Source organism: Pongo abelii, chromosome 16 (genome assembly GCF_028885655.2).
Source record: "Pongo abelii isolate AG06213 chromosome 16, NHGRI_mPonAbe1-v2.0_pri, whole genome shotgun sequence".
Classification (NCBI taxonomy): Eukaryota; Metazoa; Chordata; class Mammalia; order Primates; family Hominidae; genus Pongo; species Pongo abelii.
The window spans coordinates 43,341,567-43,360,095 of record NC_072001.2 but is presented as its reverse complement, the minus strand read 5'-3'; the positions used below and the strand labels follow the sequence as shown (position 1 = coordinate 43,360,095).

The window sequence follows — 18,529 nt, the reverse complement described above, 5'->3', positions numbered from 1 at the left end:
CTGGGTCTTGTCCGGCAGGCAGACACCAAAGCTGTGGGTCCTCATCGCATTCCATCCATGTCAGGGAACTCTGCTTGTCTGTTCTCATGGTGTACCCTCTCTATCCACACCCAGCAAAGTGATGCTCAGTCTGGGCACTTCTCTTTTAAGGCCTCTATAGCCAGGGCAAAGCTGCCCTGTGCAGTAGGTACCACCTACCGAGCCTGGTACCTACCACCCTTCCCATGAATGCGGAACTTGGCCAGCATGCAGAGAGTACTGGTTTCTAGAAAGTAAGGAATTCTAGCTTTCCTCGAGGAGGGTAGAAGGGCCGTGAGAACAATTTGGTAAAAGTCCTAATTCCAGTATCTAACTTGCTCTTCAGAGTCTAAGAATGGGTATCCCAATGAGGAGAGAAGAGAGGCCTTCCTGTGGCCTGTACCCCTGCAATGCTACCTAACTGCCAGACCAAGAATCTCCATAGGTAGCCTGGGCAGAGCAAGGCTGTCCAGAGCTATACATGTTCTTGGGAATGCTCCTCGGCTTGGGGCACAGACTACAGGAGTTCTCACTTCTGAAAGCCCCCTACCTTCCAGTTAGCAGCCAGACCCCAAGGGAGACCCCCGCTCAGATCAACAGCCCAACCTCCTGGGATGCCATTTCTCTGAGACTCCCCAGTACATCTTGGGCCCAGGAAGCCTCACCTGCTGCAAAAGGCATTTTGTATGGGCAGCCGCCACAGGTAGTGCTAGCGCGGGTGACAGACAGGGGCAACACTCTGAAGATGCTGTAGCCATTCACTCCAGTGTCCTCGCTAGAGCAGTAGCGAGAGGAGCCCCAGGGAGGGTGCTGGAAAGGGGTGCCTGAGGGCACTGAGCTCGGAGCTAAGAGGAGCCCCTCCTCGTGAGGTGCAGCCACTGGGGACAGCTTGCCCTCAGGAAGCATGGGGCAGGGCGAGTAGCCCCCACACTGCAGCCCCTCTTGGCCACAGTACTGGTAGAAGCTGCCTAGTGCAGTGAGCTCAGGCCCAACACACAGGCCATTGTAGTCAGCGGGGTTGCCAGTCTTCGGCAGCGGCGACAGCTGAGGTGTGGGGAAAGAGGGCTGATGCAGTTCCTGCTTAGGGGCAGGTGACTCCTCGCCTGGGCGCCCAGGCTCCGGCTTCAGAGCTGCCTGTCCACCCATCAGCAGGGGCAGGTGAGGGCGCAGCCCCAAAGGGCTCTCCAGAGCCTTGCTCAGGGGCTGATGAGATGGCTGGACGGATGGCCCACAAGGAGTTGCAGATGGCCATGGCTCATCAGGGCAGCCTTGCCAGCCGGGTGGGCCTGCAGCCTCCCCAGAGCTGGCCCCCTGCCAAGCCTTGGGATAGTTCTTGCCATTGACCTTGGGCCACTTTGGCCTTGGGGCCTTGGGTGCTGGGGGCTCAGTGGAGCGCCCATCTACTTCTGCATGGGCACGAGGCAGTCGCAGGGGTAGCTCCCGCTCCTGGCTCAGTTTTAGGAAAGCAGCTGCGTTCAGGCTAGCCAGTCTCTTGGGAGCTGGGTCTCCATCTCGGCGGGGACCTTCATCTGGTGCTGGCTCTGGAGACAGGTCCCGACTTCCTCCTCCAAGGTCCCCCAGCCGGGGCCGCTTCTTGGAGGAGGACCAGCCCCCAGTAGCACGATCACGGTCACGGCTGCGGTGGGGATCCGCCGCTCGATTGCGGCGGGTGCCTGCCAGGCTGCTGGTGTCCTCTCGCTCCAGCAGCAGGTTATTGAGAGCTTCGGCATTGAGGGAGGCCAGGCGCCGCTTGCGGGGCTGGGCAAGGCCAGGGTCTTCACTGGATGGGGCCGGGCTGGGGGGCTTGGGCAGGTCAGGTGGTAGCTCATCAGCCTCATCTGCACTCCGGGGACCGGCCACATTCTCCAGGCGAGTCAGCAGTACTTTGCAGGCCTTGGGCTTCTCAGGAACCAATGGGCGCTTACGAAGTGGGTAGTTCTTGCGGCGCCCTGTAAGTTGACCTGGGCTCTCGGGCATGCCTGGCTCCACACCCTCAACCCCCTGCTCCATGTTGCTGTCTTCCATCTGCAGGGGCTCTCGGCGGCCAGTGGGGCCCGAACTCAACATGGGAAGGGACTTTCTCCGAGTGTGTGTCATGGAGTACTTCCAACCTGCAGGACAGAAGGTGGGCAATGAGAGAAGCCCTCTCTGGCCTGCTCCTGCCTGCTTTCTCTCCCACTGCAGCCTACCCAGCCCCAGGTGCAGTGATCCTGGCCTACAACTACCCTGTCTTCAGTATGGATTTTCCCGGGACTCCCTTTCCAGAGTGTGAAGGTGCAGTAGAATCAAGCTACCAGCAGCTGTGCAAGGACTGGTTCCTCCTCTTTCCTTTCAGCCTAGGGTATCTCTGAACTAAGCCCCCGAAGAGCCTAGGGAGCAATGCAGACCCCAGGGACAGGGGATAGGAGGAGCTGGTGGCAAAGCTCTTTGTTCTCTCCCCCTGTCCTTCTCTCACTAGATACTCATCACAGGATAGGAAGAGGCTCTGAAGACAGAGCCTCCCAAGATAGGGGACTGGGTGGTAGAAGTCCATTTATTCTTTCTTCTTTTTTTTTTTGAGAGACGGAGTCTTGCTGGAGTGCAGTGGCGAGATCTTGGCTCACTACAAGCTCCACCTCCCAGGTTCACGCCATTCTCCTGCCTCAGCCCCTCAGGTAGCTGGGACTACAGGTGCCCGCCACCACGCCCGGCTAAATTTTCTTTTGTATTTTTAGTAGAGAGGGGGTTTCACCGTGTTAGCCAGGATGGTCTCGATCTCCTGACCTCGTGATCTGCCTGCCTCGGCCTCCCAAAGTGCTGGGATTACAGGCGTGAGCCACCATCCCCGGCCAGGAGACCATCTATTCTTCCAAAAGTATAACCAAGGCATTAACAACCCCCTCCCCAAACGCAGGGCTTCTGAGGTTGGCCACAGGAGGACAAGAAGACAGACAGTGAAGAGTTGAGATGGGAACCTGCCTGCTGGGCCATGAAGGCAAAGTTCAGTCTCTGAGGACTCCTCCCCTGGCACATAAAGCAAGACCGCCACAACCTGGGTCTAGCTGGAAAAGCTCTATCAAGGGTGAAGGCCTGGCTTTGAGGGGCCTATGGTGGAGAAGTTTCAGCTTTGAGGGGCCCATGGTGGAGAGGTCTCAGCTTTGAGGGGCCCATGGTGGAGAAGTCTCATTTGAACTTTGGTTCAAATTCCAGGCAAGAGCAGCCCAAAGGGTGCCAGTACCCAGGGCAAGGGTAACAGTAAGGCCAGGATCAGCATATTCCTGGGGGTAGAGAAAACCCAGGGACTGTGCGTAGACCTGCCATACAGCTTTAAACCCCTGCCGGCCACAAAGAGTTGGGAAAAGAAAGTATCAAACAGAAGCACTAACACAGGAGACAAATGAGCTGCCTTGTTAGTTGTGCTTGGTTCTCCCTCTTTATAGGCAGGGGCAGGTTGCAAGAAGGTGGGGAAGAGTCTCAGGAAGCCCAGAGCCCCTGACAGAAAATGCATATGACCAGGCATCATCTCCTAACTTTGCTTGGCAAAACACTCCAACATATACCTGCAGCAGCCTGGGCCCCAGTGCTGAGTGAGAGGCCAGAGCTGGCTGTGCACTGGAAGCTGGCATGGCCAAGACAATGAAGAACTGCAGGGGGCGGTGGTCAGAGACTATGGAACTGTTCACTTCCTACCACTCAACCCAAAGCACAGGGGCTGGCAAGTAAGGTGCCAGACAAGTTCTGTCCCTCGCCAGGCACTCCTGCGACCCATCCCCACCCAGCAGACCCAGGTTTTTCAGCTTAATTTCCCCACTTCTATTGCTGTTCACACTCATTCTACAGAGGAACTGAGAGCAGTCCCTGCTGGGCCAGGATTTAACCCTGAAAGTCTCAAGCCTGAGGGCTCCCAGGGATTCCTAAATCTTTCCCTGTTAGCTCCCATGGCCTTGGGCCAGTGGGTGGGGTCACTGGACACCTCCTCTCCAGAGACTTGCTGCATTAATTGAGAAAGAGTGCTCAGAAAACCAGGCTGAGGGTGGTGTGGGCAACCTTCACCCCTGAGAAAGGACATGGAAAACTGGAAAGGAGAGGCAGCGTGCCAGCTTTGCTCTGGCCACGTGCGGGGACTTGCCACTGCTCAGAGACCAGGCCCCGGGCAAGATAGAGTCACAGAAGGCAAACCCATTCATTCCTGAAGCACAGACGGAGAGCTCCTAAAAAATCCCAGGCATCTGCTAGGCTCCATAAGTCTCTTTCCTGCTTCTAATCAGGGTGACCACCCGTCCCTGTCTGCTCAGCAGGCTTATTGGCAATGCCGGGCGTGGTGGCTCATGCCCATAATCTCCACACTTTGGGAGGCCCAGGCGGATGGATCATGATGTCAGGAGATCAAGACCATCCTGGCTAATACAGTGAAACCCTGTCTCTACTAAAAATACAAAAAAAAAATTTAGCCGGGCGTGCTGGCATGAGCCTGTAGTCCCAGCTACTTGGGAGGCTGAAGCAGGAGAATCACTTGAACCCAGGAGGTGGAGGTTGCAGTGAGCCAAGATCGTGCCACTGCACTCCAGCCTGGGCGACAGAGTGAGACTCCATCTCAAAACAACAACAACAACAACAAAATCCCATTTCTTATAACCCACAGGCCCTTCTCTCATATCCAGGCACCCCTGTGCTGGAGGTGGAGGGGCATGCTACGAGAAGCAGCAGAAGCACATCAGTATTTCCTAGGGAGCCCAGGTCCAGCCCTCCCCAACTCCCAAAGGGCCTGGAAGTGATGGATAAGTGAACAGACCATGCATTTGAGCAAGGGCCAAAGCCCCTCCACAGGCCCCAAGTTACCAGAGGGGCTGGGCCTGGGAACGGCTGGGAGCCAAGGTGGAGATCACCTGGGCTTGTCGTCTTTGAGGATAAGGACACAGTACAGAGTGAGGAGAAGGCGGTTAGGAAAGACAGCACAGGGAGGTGCCGTCAGGCCTGGCTACTGGAAGCGTTCTTAGCAGGGGGATGATTGGCCACCCCTGACCTCCAGCTGGCTGGGAGACTGGCTGCATGGGCAGATGGTCCTCAGATCTTGGGACAGTTGTCCCCACTCAGTCTTCCCCTCTCAACACACAGAGGTCCCAAGCAGAGAGAGGTGGGAAGGGAGTCAGTGCCTTGACTACACAGCTTCCACTTTCAGGAGTCTGAGCCCAGAACCTTTGAGAATCTGTTCCCTGTGGACTAATCTTGCTCTTTAACCTCTCATTCAGCTTTCCAGTCCCTCAGGGACACCCACTACTCCCCTGGGGGGTAGGGTGCTGACGATCCCGGGAAGCCTCTGAATCACAGGGTGCGAGTCACATTTCCAAATCGAGCAGAACAGCCTCCTGCTAGCCTCCCTAAAATCTGCCAAATCCCCTGTCACTCGCTAAAAACACCCAAGGCCATCAAAAGCACATCGCAATACAGCTCCCAGCTTTCCTGTGGTGCAAAGTCCAGCCACTCAGCATCCTAAGGAGAGGCTGGGGTCTCCGCTGCCTGCCTCTCGCTGCACTCCATTCTGGGGAGAGCATGTGTGAGTCATGCTTTGAAGTCAGACGAAGAAGCAAGAAGCTCGGCTGCAACTTTTTCCCTGGGGTGGGGCTGGGTGGAGGGGCTACAAGCCTGCCAGGGCCCCTCCAACCCACAAGGGATGGCCCAGCTGCAGGGCTGGTTGGGGAGAGGGGATCCCAGCAAAGTAGTAGGCTTGGTTCCCCTCTCCCAGCCCCGCCAATCCTCCTGCTGCCCCTCCCACTTATGCAGTAGCCACCCAGAAACTTCCAACCACTGCTAGGGGACAAGGTGCGCTGGGTTCTCTCAGCACTATCCCCTCTTCTCTGGGAAGCTGTGTCCTCCCAGACACGGGTGGTCCATGCCCTCTTGGGAAGGTCTCTAGGAGGGATTCCCAGGGCACTTTCTTGACACTAAAAGATGTCAAGAAAGCTCTCACTGGAGAAAACCAGTCTGATTGTCCCTAGCTCTGACACAGCTGCCAGGAAGGATAGTGGCTGGCTGGTGGGCATCCAGGCCAAAGACCCAGAGAACCACAGGTTGAATCCCAAATCCTCAGAAGTGTACTCTAAAGGCAGTAAACAGGCCACCTTCACCTCAGGGGCATCAGGATCTCAAAATCGAGGGGGAGGTCAGGCCCAGCTAAACTGTCACAGTAGGGTCTGGGTGTAGTCATCTCCACAGAAGCAGAAAGGGACAGACAGATGCCCTGCTCTGGCCCTCAAGCTGCAGCAGCACCATACACCAACCCCACCAGCATGAGCAGAGCACAACCAAGGTGCTTCATGCTGGGCTGAAGGTTCAAGGGAGAGTCAGAGGCCCAGGGGAGCATGGGGTGCTGGCACTGCTCTGGGGAAACAAGGGTGAGGGCCTGGAAGGGCAGGTCACAGCCCAGATCACTCCCACAAGCAGAGGCTGCCTGGGGCAGGAAGTGGCCCTCAGTTGTGGTTGCTGCTCTCCCCTTACCCACCCAGCTCTGGGTTGCACCCCGCACACCATCCTGAGGGTTTCAGGACTACACTTTAAATTTTGCTTTTCAGACTTCTTTGGTTTTTCTTTTTTGTTGTTTTTTGTTGTCTGAGACAGGGTCTTGCTTTGTTGCTCAGGCTGGAGTGCAGTGGCGCAATCATGGCTCATGGTAGCCTCGAACTCCCAGACTCAAGTCATCCTTCCATCTCAGCCTCCCGAGTAACTGAGGCTGTAAGCGTGTGACACCATGCCCAGGTAATTTGGCAAAGACAGGCTGCAGGGGGTTGAGGGGGGCGGGGGTAGAGGGCCTCACTATGTTGTCCAGGCTGGTCTCAAACTCCTAGGCTCAAGTAATCTTTCCACCTTGGCCTCCCACAGTGCTGGGATTACAGGCATGAGCCACCACACCCAGCCCGGTTTATTTTTAATGAGAGGGAGGGATTCAGGGGAGCCTTAGATAAGGGCAGATCAGGTCATCTGGGTGAGGGCTGGGAAGGACCCTGCACCATTAGAAGCCACCTCCTTCCAATTACAGATAAAACCACAACTGGAGCTGAGTTAAGCATTGTCCTCCTCTGCATTCTCCCTTGGAATAACCCCTCCCATCCATGAAAGGAATAAAACACTTGTCATGAGCACTGAATTTCTTGAATCTTCTATCAGAGAAGAAATGTGGCAAGAGCACAAAACTAGGCTCCTTTTCACTTAAAGTTAGTTGCTGTTACTTTATGGAGAAACAGGTGAAGCTGCTGAAATTCTTATGGTAAAGCCAGGTAAAGACACAGCTGGTAGTGAATCTCTTAAAGAGCTGGTAAAGCAGAAAGAACCAAAGCATTGAGTCAGGCAGACCTAGATTTAAATGCTCTGTCCCTCCTGAGCAATGTATTTAACTTTTCCAAACTCCAGATCCCTCATCTAAGATGGATATACCAAAAAGAGTCTTCCCTAGGAGCGGTGGTAAGCAGAGGCAGGCAGGTCAACCTCCCCCATCCTTCCAACCCGACAGAGGAGGGCAGCTGGCCCTGGCTGGCCATTCCCCACAGCAGGAGCCCGGGACAGATTCCTCCTACCCCAGTGAGAAATCTGAAAACCCAAGCTTGCACCTGAACTTTGCTCTGCCACTATTCCACTAAAAACACCTAAGTGCCCACCCCAAGGGAAGATAATGATGATGACACTCCTCCTTTTCCCTTGCAGGACCCAGTGTGGGGTGAGTTGTGGGGGGTTCAGTTTACAACTCAGCAAGAGGGCCGGGTGTAGTCATCTCCACAGAAGCAGAAAGGGACAGACAGATGCCCTTGCTCTGGCCCTCAAGCTGCAGCAGCACCATACACCAACCCCACCAGCACGAGCAGAGCACAACCAAGGTGCTTCATGCCGGGCTGAAGGTTCAAGGGAGAGTCAGAGGCCCAGGGGAGCACGGGGTGCTGGCACTGCTCTGGGGAAACAAGGGTGAGGGCCTGGAAGGGCAGGTCACAGCCCAGATCACTCCCACGAGCAGAGGCTGCCTGGGGAAGGAAGTGGCCCTCAGTTGTGGGCCACAACTGAGCAAGAGGGCCGGGGCAGAAACTATCCCAACAGACCCTGAACAACAGCTCTGTGCCTCTAAGAAATACTCAACTCTACAGGGAAAGGCCAAGCTCCTCAGATGCTAACGGCAGGGTTAGACCCACAACGTGAGGTCAGAAGGTGTGTGTCCTGCCTGTCTGTGCCACCTGAATGAGGCTTCAGTGCAGGCACCCATGCAGAGCAGAAGTCTCACCTCCACAACACAAAGTTGCAAGGAGCACTGTCCTCAAAGAGAGAGAGAGCAGGCGCCTCAGCCACCAGCCCTGCCTCCTCAGTGCCCATTCAGCCTCACTTGCTGCGGGCACTCAATTCATTCTGCAACCAGACTGGCAGCCTAAAAACACCTGGGCAAGAAGCACGAAGTGCAGCTGAAAGGAATTGGCCTGATCCATCTGGACACAGGCTTGCTTTTAGACTGCCCTCGGGTCTGGTGGCAGGGGCTGAGGACAAGAGAAACAAGAGTACACCCTCCCATATCTAGAAGTTGCTATACAACACACAGATCCCTGAGTGAGGAGAGTGGGCAAGAGCATCGTGTTTTAATCATACCAGTGTTCTGCCTTACGAACTTTAACCTGACAAATGTGGAAGGTAATCACATGCAATAAAAAACTAGTCTTTAGAGGCTTTCTTAAAAGGCACATGTCCCTACTTTAGGCAATGTGCCTTCCCCCAGCTTCTTCCCAGTACACAACTCATGTGTGCATAAGGTAGACCTGCATCCACAGGTGCTAGCCCAGCTAAGCCTGCCCCTCATTCTCAGGCACACAGCACCTCTTGTGACCTTTGCCCATTCAACCAACATTTGCTGGCCCCCCACAGCAGAGGGAGACCCATGTGGGGCTGGAAGCCACTTCATGCCACTGCTAATCCTGTGTGGCCTTAGTCAACGGCTTGAACTCTGAGCCTTGGTTTCCTTGTCTACACAGCAAGGTTGCTGTGAGGATTAAGTTAAAGAAGAATGTGTGTAAAGTGCCTAGCAGAGTTCCTGGAATACAGTAGGTTCTCAATACAAGCTCATTTGTTTTCTCTTTCCCCTACAAGCACCAGACTAAGTGCTGGAAAAAAATGCAAAAGACTAAGAGTTGCAGCATGGGCTGGTAGGAAGACAGAACAAGATAGTGTGACAAGGGCTATAATGGACTGCTCAGAGCTTGGCTGAGGGGTCCCCCCAAGGCAGCTTCTCAGAGGGTACATATGAGCCTTAGACACTTACTGAGGGCCTACTTTATGCCACGTGTACCGTGGGAACAAAAGCCCAGTAGGGAGTGGGCAGCACTCTGAGAAATTCATTTCATAAATGTTTGGATGCAGGATGGGGTGACAAACAAAAGCTAAAGTCTTTTTTTTTTTTGAGATGGAGTTTATGCTCTTGTTGCCCAGGCTGGAGTGCAATGGCGCGATCTTGGCTCACTGCAACCTCTGCCTCCTGGGTTCAAGTGATTCTCCTGCCTCAGCAGGAGTATCCCGAGTAGCTGGGATTACAGTCGCCCACCACCACGACCAGCTAATTTTTGTATTTTTAGCAGAGACGGGTTTTCACCATGTTGGCCAGGCTGGTCTCAAACTCCTGACCTCAAGTGATCTGCCTGCCTCGGATTCCCAAAGTGTTAGGATTACAAATGTGAGCCACTGCGCCTGGCCCAAAAGCTAAAGTCTTAAAGCAGGGAACAAATGCAACTTTTCCCAGACTCGCCCCTATTGGCTCCATGTAGGATGACTCCAGGCAGGGGTTGGGGGGCACCCCTTAACTCTGGGCTAAGGCTCCCTCAGACCCTCCCATCCAGATGCCACACTGCCCAGGATCAGCCAGAGGCAAACCTACACCTGCAACAAGACCCATTTGCTCTGAGCAGCTAACAATGTGGGAGAAATAAAACAGGAATAAAACAGGGGACAGGGCACCCCAAAGCTCAGCAACAGGCCTCAGCAGAACCAGGGAAAACCTTGTGCTACTGATGCACCATTCTTCAAAAAACATGAATAGCTCACCAGCCTTCTCCAAGCACCTGCCCAGGAATGGCAAAGAACGTGTGTTGGTTCAACCACCAGGACATTACATGGACCAACAACTTTGATTTCTAAAATGGCTTGCCAAGACTACAGGTGCTAGCTCTAGTCCTGAACAGAAACTAGCCAGCCAGGCCAAGATGGAGCTCTGCCTCCAGCCTCCTCAGCAGAGCACTAACCTCCTGAATGAACCAGCTGTGAGGAACAAGATCCAAGACCAGGCCTCCCCCACACTCCACTAGCAGGAGCAGAATCGCAAGGCAGATACTATCAGAGTTATGGGCACCCTACCCAAATATCCCTCACTTAACTAGTTAAGTGGCTAGTGCCACCTCCAATAGGATGCCAGCCCTATGGGGACAGGTAGGCTCTGCCTTCCTTAACAGTAAATCCCACCCACATGACTTAATCAGAGCTTAGTAAGAATAAATGAAGATCTGGCTGCCCACCTGCCCCACCCGGTGTAAAATCTTTATCCTAGACTTAGAGCACCACTTGGAGCTCAAGACAAGAGCCCTCTGACCTCCAAACTCTCCTCCATCCCCAGGAGTCCACTGTGCATCTTCAATTTAATCCACAGTGCAACAAGGTTACAATAGGAAATCTCTTGTATTTTCATGGCACAACCCTCCTTCATTACCATCAATTTTCATTTTCTTTTCTTTTTTTTTTTTTTGAGACAGGGTCTTGCTCTGTCACCCAGGCTGTAGTAGTAGTGCAGTGGCACAATTATAGCTCACTGTAGCCTCGAATTCCTGGGCTCAAACAATCCTCCTACCTCAGCCTCCCGAGTAGTTGGGACTATAGGCCCACACCACCATGCCTGGCTAATTTTTAAATTTATTTTTATTTTTGTAGAGACAAAGTCTCACTATGTTGCCCAGGCTGGTCTCAAAGTCCTAGCCTCAAGTGATCTTCCCATTTCAGCATCCCAAAGTGCTGGGATTACAGGCATGAGTCACCATGCCTGGCCTCATCCTCTTTCTTCTCTCTCCCAAGTTGCCCAGCTACCTCTGGAAAGCATTCCACTGGCTGTGGCTGCCCCTAAACCACTAAGCAAGTGAATATAGTACTACAGACACTTCTATCTAGGCAAAGAATGTCACAGATAGGTGAAATCAGGAGCAAAGAACTAAAGTTAGCATTATCAGTCCCCAGACGCCCTAAGTGTGCAGGGTTGGAAATTTCTGATTCACTGCAGAGGTGACTACTGTAAAAGGATGGTCAATGTTTGTCAAGCACTCACTATGCACCTGGCAAGGTCCTAAGATAAGCACACTACATTCACTATCTCATTTATCTTCCCAACAGCCTTATGAGCTAGTTGTTACCATTTCATCCTAACAAGGAAAAAAAACAGGGACAAAGTCAAAAGGAAGGCTGGGCGCGGTGGCTCATGCCTGTAATCCCAGCACTTTGGGAGGCCGAGGTGGGTGGATCACCTGAGGTTGGGAGTTCAAGGCCAGCCTGACAAACATGGAGAAAATGCAAAAATTAGCCAGGCGTGGTGGCACATGCCTGTAATCCCAGCTACCTGGAAGGCAGAGGTTGCGGTGAGCCGAGATCACATCATTGCACTCCAGCCTGGGCAACAAGAGTGAAACTCCGTCTCAAAAAAAAAAAAAAAAAGAGTTAAAAGGAGATGGTGGGTGGGTGTGGTGGCTCACACCTGTAACCTATAATCCCTGTGCTGTGGGAGGCCAGGAGGTAAGAGACCAGCCTGGGCAATACAGTGAGACCCTGTCTCTACAAAAATAAAAAATTAGTCGGGCATGGTGGTGTGTGCCTGTAGTCCCAGCTACTTAGGAGGCTGAGGTGGGAGGATTGCTTGAGCGTGGTAGGTGGAGGCTGTAATGAACCATGATCATGCTATTGTACTCTGGACTCGGTGACAGAGCTGGCTCTTAAAAAATAAAATGTTGCTAGGATTGAGGACAGAGGAGGCGATCCCGGCATCTACACCAAGGCCCACACTTCCTGCACTGCAACACACTGCCTCTACTTAGGGCATCACAGGACGGCTGCTGGATCACAGACCAAGATGCAAGATAACTTGCACGTTCAGTTTTATTTTTCTGTGCTTTAATTATTGGCATTACCACACATTATTAGTTTTCCCACCACAGAGGAACTGAAGATGTACTCCAATTAAATGGCATCTATGGGCTAGAACGTAAATACAATTAAAAAAATTTTTTTTGAAAGAAACTTTTTTTTTTTTTGAGATGGAGTCTTGCTCTGTCATCCAGGCTAGAGTGCAGTGGCGCGATCTCGGCTCACTGCAACCTCCACCTCCCGGGTTCAAGTGATTCTCTGCCTCAGCCTCCTGAGTTGCTGGGACTACAGGTGCACACCACCATGCCCGGCTAATTTTTGTATTTTTAGTAGAGACGGGGTTTCACCATGTTGGCCAGGATGGTCTCGATCTCCTGACCTTGTGATCCGCCTGCCTCCCAAAGTGCTGGGATTATAGGTGTGAGCCACCGCACCTGGCTGAAACAAACATTTTATATCCTAGAAAAAGGTGGGATGCTAAGAAGTCTGGGCTAAATAAATGAATAAATGAGAGAGCTTCAAAGATACAATGTCCTGATTTTATAGTAAATCCAGAAAAAGGTAACCCCCAACCATGCATCTACCCAATATCTCTTGTCTCAGGTGAAATTCCCTTCCTCCAGCCCAGACTGCAATGAAGACTAAAAACTGGTCATCATGCTCTAAACTGTCATCTTAACATGCAAAGACATATTAACTGCCCCTTGTCTACCTCCCTCTGGGCCAAATAAATTCAAGTCCTTTCAATTTCTCTGGAGATCATCTCTCAGTTATTCAATCATTTTTATTTTTATTTATTTATTTATTTATTTATTTATTTATTTAGGAGACAGAGTCTTGCTCTGTCGCCCAGACTGGAGTGCACTGGTGCGATCTGCAACCTCTGCCTCCTGGGTTCAAGCAATTCTCCTGCCTCAGCCTCCTGAGTAGCTGGAATTACAGGTGTATGCTACCACGCCCCGCTCACTTTTGTATTTTTAGTAGAGACGGGGTTTCAGCATGTTGGCCAGGCTGGTCTTGAACTCCTGACCTCAAGTGATCCACCCGCCTCAGCCTCCCAAAGTGCTGGGATTAAAGGTGTGAGCCACGGCACCTGGCCTCAATCATTTTTATAATTCTTTTTTACATTCTAGCCAATGTGGAAACCCCTCCAGGCACAAAGCAGGAGACACCCCTCACTACTGAGGAAGGCCCTGCTGGCCCTGACTATGGTGGAAACGTGACTTCACCCCCCCTTCTGGCATACTTGTTAGGATCTCCTGGCATCAAGCGGCACCCTAATAATACCTTTCCCACGATTTCTACATAGGTCCTCTAAAAAACAGTAATTCACCTTTAAACCACCTGGCCACATGAGAATGTGATTAACAATTATTCCTAAACATTGTGGACAGGTAACCAGAGTTGGAGAAGGGTCTGTGTGGGCTGCCCCTCTCCACTGCACGCAGGAAGCTGAAAAAGCTGCACCGATGGAGGCTAGGAGTCCTCAAAAGGCATTGGAGATGGAATAAAAGTAGGAGCCATCAACACCACTCCAGGTGAGATCCCTGGGGTCAAGAGAATGGCAGAAAGACAGGTCCCATTCTCTTTACCCAAAGACAGGAGGTCAAAGCACCTCTTTTCCCCAAACCCACTGGAAAAGGAACACATGCAAGAAAAAATATTGAGACCCAAGTTCCTGCCTGACATTGATAACATGACTAAGAAAAGTCATCTGTTTTTTTTCATTCAGCTAACTCGGTCATAGTGCTTAGAAATAAGTTCCCAATTCAAATCAGCAAGGCTGAGAGACAAACCCCTTTTTTTCTCCTGGTGGATTGGGCCTGCAGAGGATCTTAAAGACAATGTTATTTTTTTGTGTTGGGGGGACACTGAGTCAAGTGAATAGCCATCCTTGCAGGTGTTTCCCACTGGGAAAAATGAAATCTGATGACCCCACTCCCACCCACAGGGACACAACACAAAGTCCTGGATGTGACTGTACTCCAGGGCCTGCTTACCAAGTCACCTGGGGCAGGACACCAACACCCCTGTTGGAACCCCAGGGCTGGGCGGGTGTTCAGTGAGGGTGCTTGTCAGGCCGTCTGGCCCTGAGCAGACCATATGCAGCCTCACTGCTGCTGGTGCTCTTTCTCCTCCTCCTTTTTAGCCATTTGACTGCTCATTAGTGGCAGTACCAGGAGGTGGGCAGGGGAACATAAAGGAGCTGAAATTCAAACCAGCCCATTTTACACCAGTTAGGTGCCTCCCATAAAACCGGGCAAGATTTCATCATCCAAGACCTCCCTGTCCTCTGTCCTGTGGAGGTCTAAGCAGCCTGAGGGGTCAGGAGCTACACAATCTCCAGACCCCAGGATCAGGAGCCTCTACCTCTAATTATCATGAGCTCTTGACTGCACATGGTATTTTCTGTCACTTCAGGGTTAACAGGCATTTCCAGCCATGAGCTGGCCCATCAAGTCAAGGCCAGGAAACCTGCAGAGCGGGAGTGCTGGGGCTGCCCTCAGAACCGAAGCACACTCTCCTTGTCCCTCCAAAGTCCCCAGCACAATGGCAAGTTCACAAAGGAAGTGAGCCTTTCCAGACTGTGCTAGCAAATTCCCATAAATACTTGGGTCGGGGTAGTACTGCTTATGTAAAATGCTTCCCCATTGAGAGATGCTGCTTTATTTACATTCTTCACAACCCATTCATAAAAAGGAGGCCCTTTAATGTCGGGGCTGTTCGTATAATGCTCCATAAACTCGGCAGCTTCGCCTGGCAGCCTTAGTTCAACACAGGCTACTTCTCAACTCCAGAGACTTTTTTTTCTTAAGGTTTTTTTTCTCCTTAATGACTCACCTTGCGACAGGGTACCGAGGCCAGATGTTGCCGGAGCAAGGCCAAGAGGAATAAGAACAGATAAAATGAAAACACACAAGTCCTCCTGGATGCTGGAACAGAGAGGTGAGGAGGAATGAAAATAATTTTGAAAATTCCCCATAGAACTCCAATTTGAAGTACGTATGCTAGGAGGCTGAATTCCTTCCAGGTTTACTAAAACTTCCTTTCTGGATGTCAAATGCTCCCCAACTTATACCTCTAACCAGAGAAGGTGTGAAAGGATTTTTTTTTTTTTTTTAACCCAAAAGGAGCTCTCTCTGGTTTTTAATTTGCACTGGGGATGAATAAATAAACAGAAATTTTCTGTTTCTTGATAGAAGTGTTTCAGGGGCTGCTGGCTCCAGAAGGGGCACAATTTGCTCAGAGTGAAGAAACTCAGGCAATCCCCAGAAAGAGAGGAAGGACTGTGTTCTAGGACACACAGCAAACACAGCTGAGGAGCTGAGAAGAGAGCCCAGGAGATGCATTCTGAGGTAGATTTTCTCCTGCTACAGTAGAAGGAGGAGAGAAGTAGTAGGGATTTTTTTTTTTTTTAATTGACGGGGGAGCGGTCTGCATTGCCATGGCAACTGTGAGGGGTGGCCTTCCCGCGTAGAAGGGAAATGCTGGTCCATTAATCATCAAACTGGGGCACAAAAGGGAGGTTTGGGGGAAAGAGGATGGATGCAGAATGTATTTTTTCACTATCTAGCCTCTAACCAGTCACCAGTCCTCTTTCCCGTTTCCCCCATGGTCCAGGGTTGATGGTGAACAAAAACAGAAGCCTGAGAGAGCAGGGATTGTAGCTTGCCTTTATGAGGGGTCCAATGTGGGGCTGATTGTGCCTCTTATGTTGGTGATGCCCCCATAAACACTTCTTCCAAACCAGCCCCAAAAGTCCCATCTATGGGCCAGACCCAGGAGTATTTTTCTTTTCTGTGCTCAGAATTGTGTTTTCTCCCTCATTTGCACCCGGTTTGAAAAGAGATAAAACATATGGATTCATTTAGCATGAACAACAAGGAAAACTGCATAAGAGCAGCAAAGCCGGATAGAAAGAATGGTGGTCCGGTGAGGGAGGAGGAAAACAGGATTACAGCCCTTTTCCAATGTCTATATGGTATCACATAAGCAATCCATAGGACTCTTCACCAGCAGAAATATCAGAAACAGCAGTTAAATTTCCCATTTACAGCACCCCAAACATGCCCTATCCATATGCCTTTGACAGAAAGGTCTGGAAACCTCCAAGGACTCCAATATAAGCATTTCTGGAGAAGATGAAAGGAAGGTCTCCCCCTTGTTCCTGCCTAACTCAGCAACCAACCACATTTATTCACTCAACAAAAATGATGTGCACAGCACTATACAAGAAATACCAGAATATTCACACACACCCACACACACACACACACACACACACAGGTTTAACACTCATATTGTTCCTGTCCTTAAGAAACTTCCAAACTACAAAACCACTCAAGAGGATACCACGTTAGAAAATCCAGAGTCATGAGCTCAGGCGTGGATGACTACGTTGGCCTGGAGTGGTCTGAGCAACAACCAGACTAAGGACAAGTGGGATTCGAGGGGGAGTAAAGGAAGGGGAGCGGCAGCAGAGAAGATTGCAGGAAGAAAAAATGTGCATGGTATGGCTAGGGAAGAGCTGGAGGGAACACTGTCTAGGGTCAGACTGCAGGGAATGGGGAGCCATTGCAAGTCTGTGAGAAGGGGAGTGACACCGCGAAGCTGTGTTTTAGGAAGAATGACCTGGTAACTGCATACAGACTGGATCAGAAGGGCCAAAGGAAGCAGGAGGGAAAGGAAGGCTATAACAACAACACAGGCCTGACTTGGGGACAGCAGGGCAACAGAAAGGAAGAAAGAGGGAGATATCAAAAAGAACGTAATCACTGGCTAAACTCTCCGGAGCAAACCCTCCTTAACACCAGATCTGACCGGGGTGAGTCTCCTGCCAGGTAAGAGCCCTACCAAAGAGGGAAATGCTATTTGGGCAACTCCCCTTCATATTCCAGTGGCCAGACCACGTCATCCCCTTCTGACTGCCACCAAAAGAAATCACATGCCGTGTAGCCTCACAGAAGGCACAAAGGCCTTGATATTCATCATCACTCTCTGGATTTTAGACATGCAATTAAATTATCTCAGAACAAACTTTAGCCTCCTGAGTGAGGTAATACCTCCCTTTCTCACAAGCCTCAGCTCCATCCAGGCTGGGGTCTAGATCATTCTAGGGAGGTGGCCATGAATAAACTCCCATGCCCATGCTACCCCTCTGACGAGGCAGACAAGCAGCTTTCCCAGGTGGGATTACAGCCAACCACAGTTGAGAGCGGCTTCTAACCAGCCCTACCTGAGGTGGGACTCGAACTCAGATTCTCAGGAAAATCCACATTCTAAAACAGCCTGAGTTTCCCTGTCCTTATGATCCCAACTCTTCTTTTGGGTGTGGGGTTCACACGGAGGGCATGGGAGCTCTGAATGAGTTTTTACAAGCAGGTAAACAACATCCAGCTCACAGCTGGTCACCGGTGGAGTTGGAGGCACTCACAGCTTAAGCCAGTGGTTCCTAAGGGTCCTCCAAGCTGGCCAAGGACAGTGGTGCCCCTCCAAGACATGTGGTCCCTCTGGGCCTTTTTTCTCCTTTTTTTTGTGTGGAAGACAGCGAGGTGAAGAGAGTAGGGAGGAAAGTCTCAGGTGGCACAAAGTAAAAGGACTGGAAACCTTTTTATTTCATTATTAAATTCCTGCCTGGATTTATAAACTCAGCTTCTCATTTCTCTAAGTGGGTACCTTCGTGGTAAGGAAAAGTGCTGGAGGCAGCTGCGGAGGGCTGGCGGGAGCCCACGGAGGGGGGGTGTCTCTTGTCCTAATCAAACTAGTCTTCTGCACTTCTAACACTGTCGACAATGGGCGACTAGGAGATGTCCCAGGTGGGGTTAGACTTCTGCCTGTAGGCAGACTCTGCCTGTTGAAATACCCCTCATTCTTGACAGGCTCTACAGCGGCTCACCGGGTCTGTCGCCTCGGTGAGTAGCAACCCCGTCGCCACCAGCCAAGGCACATCATGAGCATACACCCCCACCCCTGCCCCTCGGCCCCCGGCAAGTAGACCCCACTTCCCAGAGCCTCGAGGCCAACAGCGAGCGGCTAGAGCGGCAAGCCAGTGCCGCAGCTCCTCCCGGCGGGCGCCCCGGCCCCCGCAGTCCCCGGGGCAGAGTCCGGCCCCGTCGCCCGCCCCTCGGAGTGGGTGCCTCGGACCCGCTCCCCTCCCCGACGCCACCACCTGCGCCCGCTCCGGCGCCGCCTTTGTCCGGCGCTTCACCGCCAAGCGAGCCCCTCGGGCCCGACCTGACCCGGCCCCCAGCCCCAGAAGAGAGGCGGTGGAGCGAGCAGGGCAAGACCAGGCCGGGCCGCGAGCACAGGGTCCCGCTGTCACTTGGAGGCGGTCTGACAACTTCGATTCCCCCCGCCCCACCTCGGACTCGGCCGCCGCCCCGCAAGGTCCCCGCAGGGC

At 52.1% G+C, this 18,529-nt stretch overlaps 1 protein-coding gene and 2 long non-coding RNA genes across 12 annotated transcripts in view; 2 read left to right on the top strand and 1 right to left on the bottom strand.

Moving 5' to 3' along the window:
* BAHD1 (bromo adjacent homology domain containing 1) overlaps nucleotides 1-18,529 on the bottom strand; it is a 28,347-nt gene that overhangs the window by 7,669 nt on the left and 2,149 nt on the right. For all 10 annotated transcript variants that reach the window (XM_009249706.3, XM_063716579.1, XM_054531388.2 and 7 more), the window contains exon 2: nucleotides 684-2,129. In XM_009249706.3, coding sequence (XP_009247981.2) covers nucleotides 684-2,115 — 1,432 coding nt within the window. In that variant the 5' untranslated portion in view covers nucleotides 2,116-2,129. The remainder of the gene's footprint in view (nucleotides 1-683; nucleotides 2,130-18,529) is intronic.
* Nucleotides 2,050-7,134, top strand: LOC134760263 (uncharacterized). The gene is made up of 3 exons (XR_010137453.1): nucleotides 2,050-2,292; nucleotides 6,633-6,750; nucleotides 7,031-7,134. It is a non-coding gene; the product is annotated as an uncharacterized LOC134760263 (long non-coding RNA).
* On the top strand, nucleotides 13,528-17,761 carry LOC129050088 (uncharacterized). The gene is made up of 4 exons (XR_008513543.2): nucleotides 13,528-13,667; nucleotides 14,981-15,075; nucleotides 15,330-15,485; nucleotides 16,752-17,761. It is a non-coding gene; the product is annotated as an uncharacterized LOC129050088 (long non-coding RNA).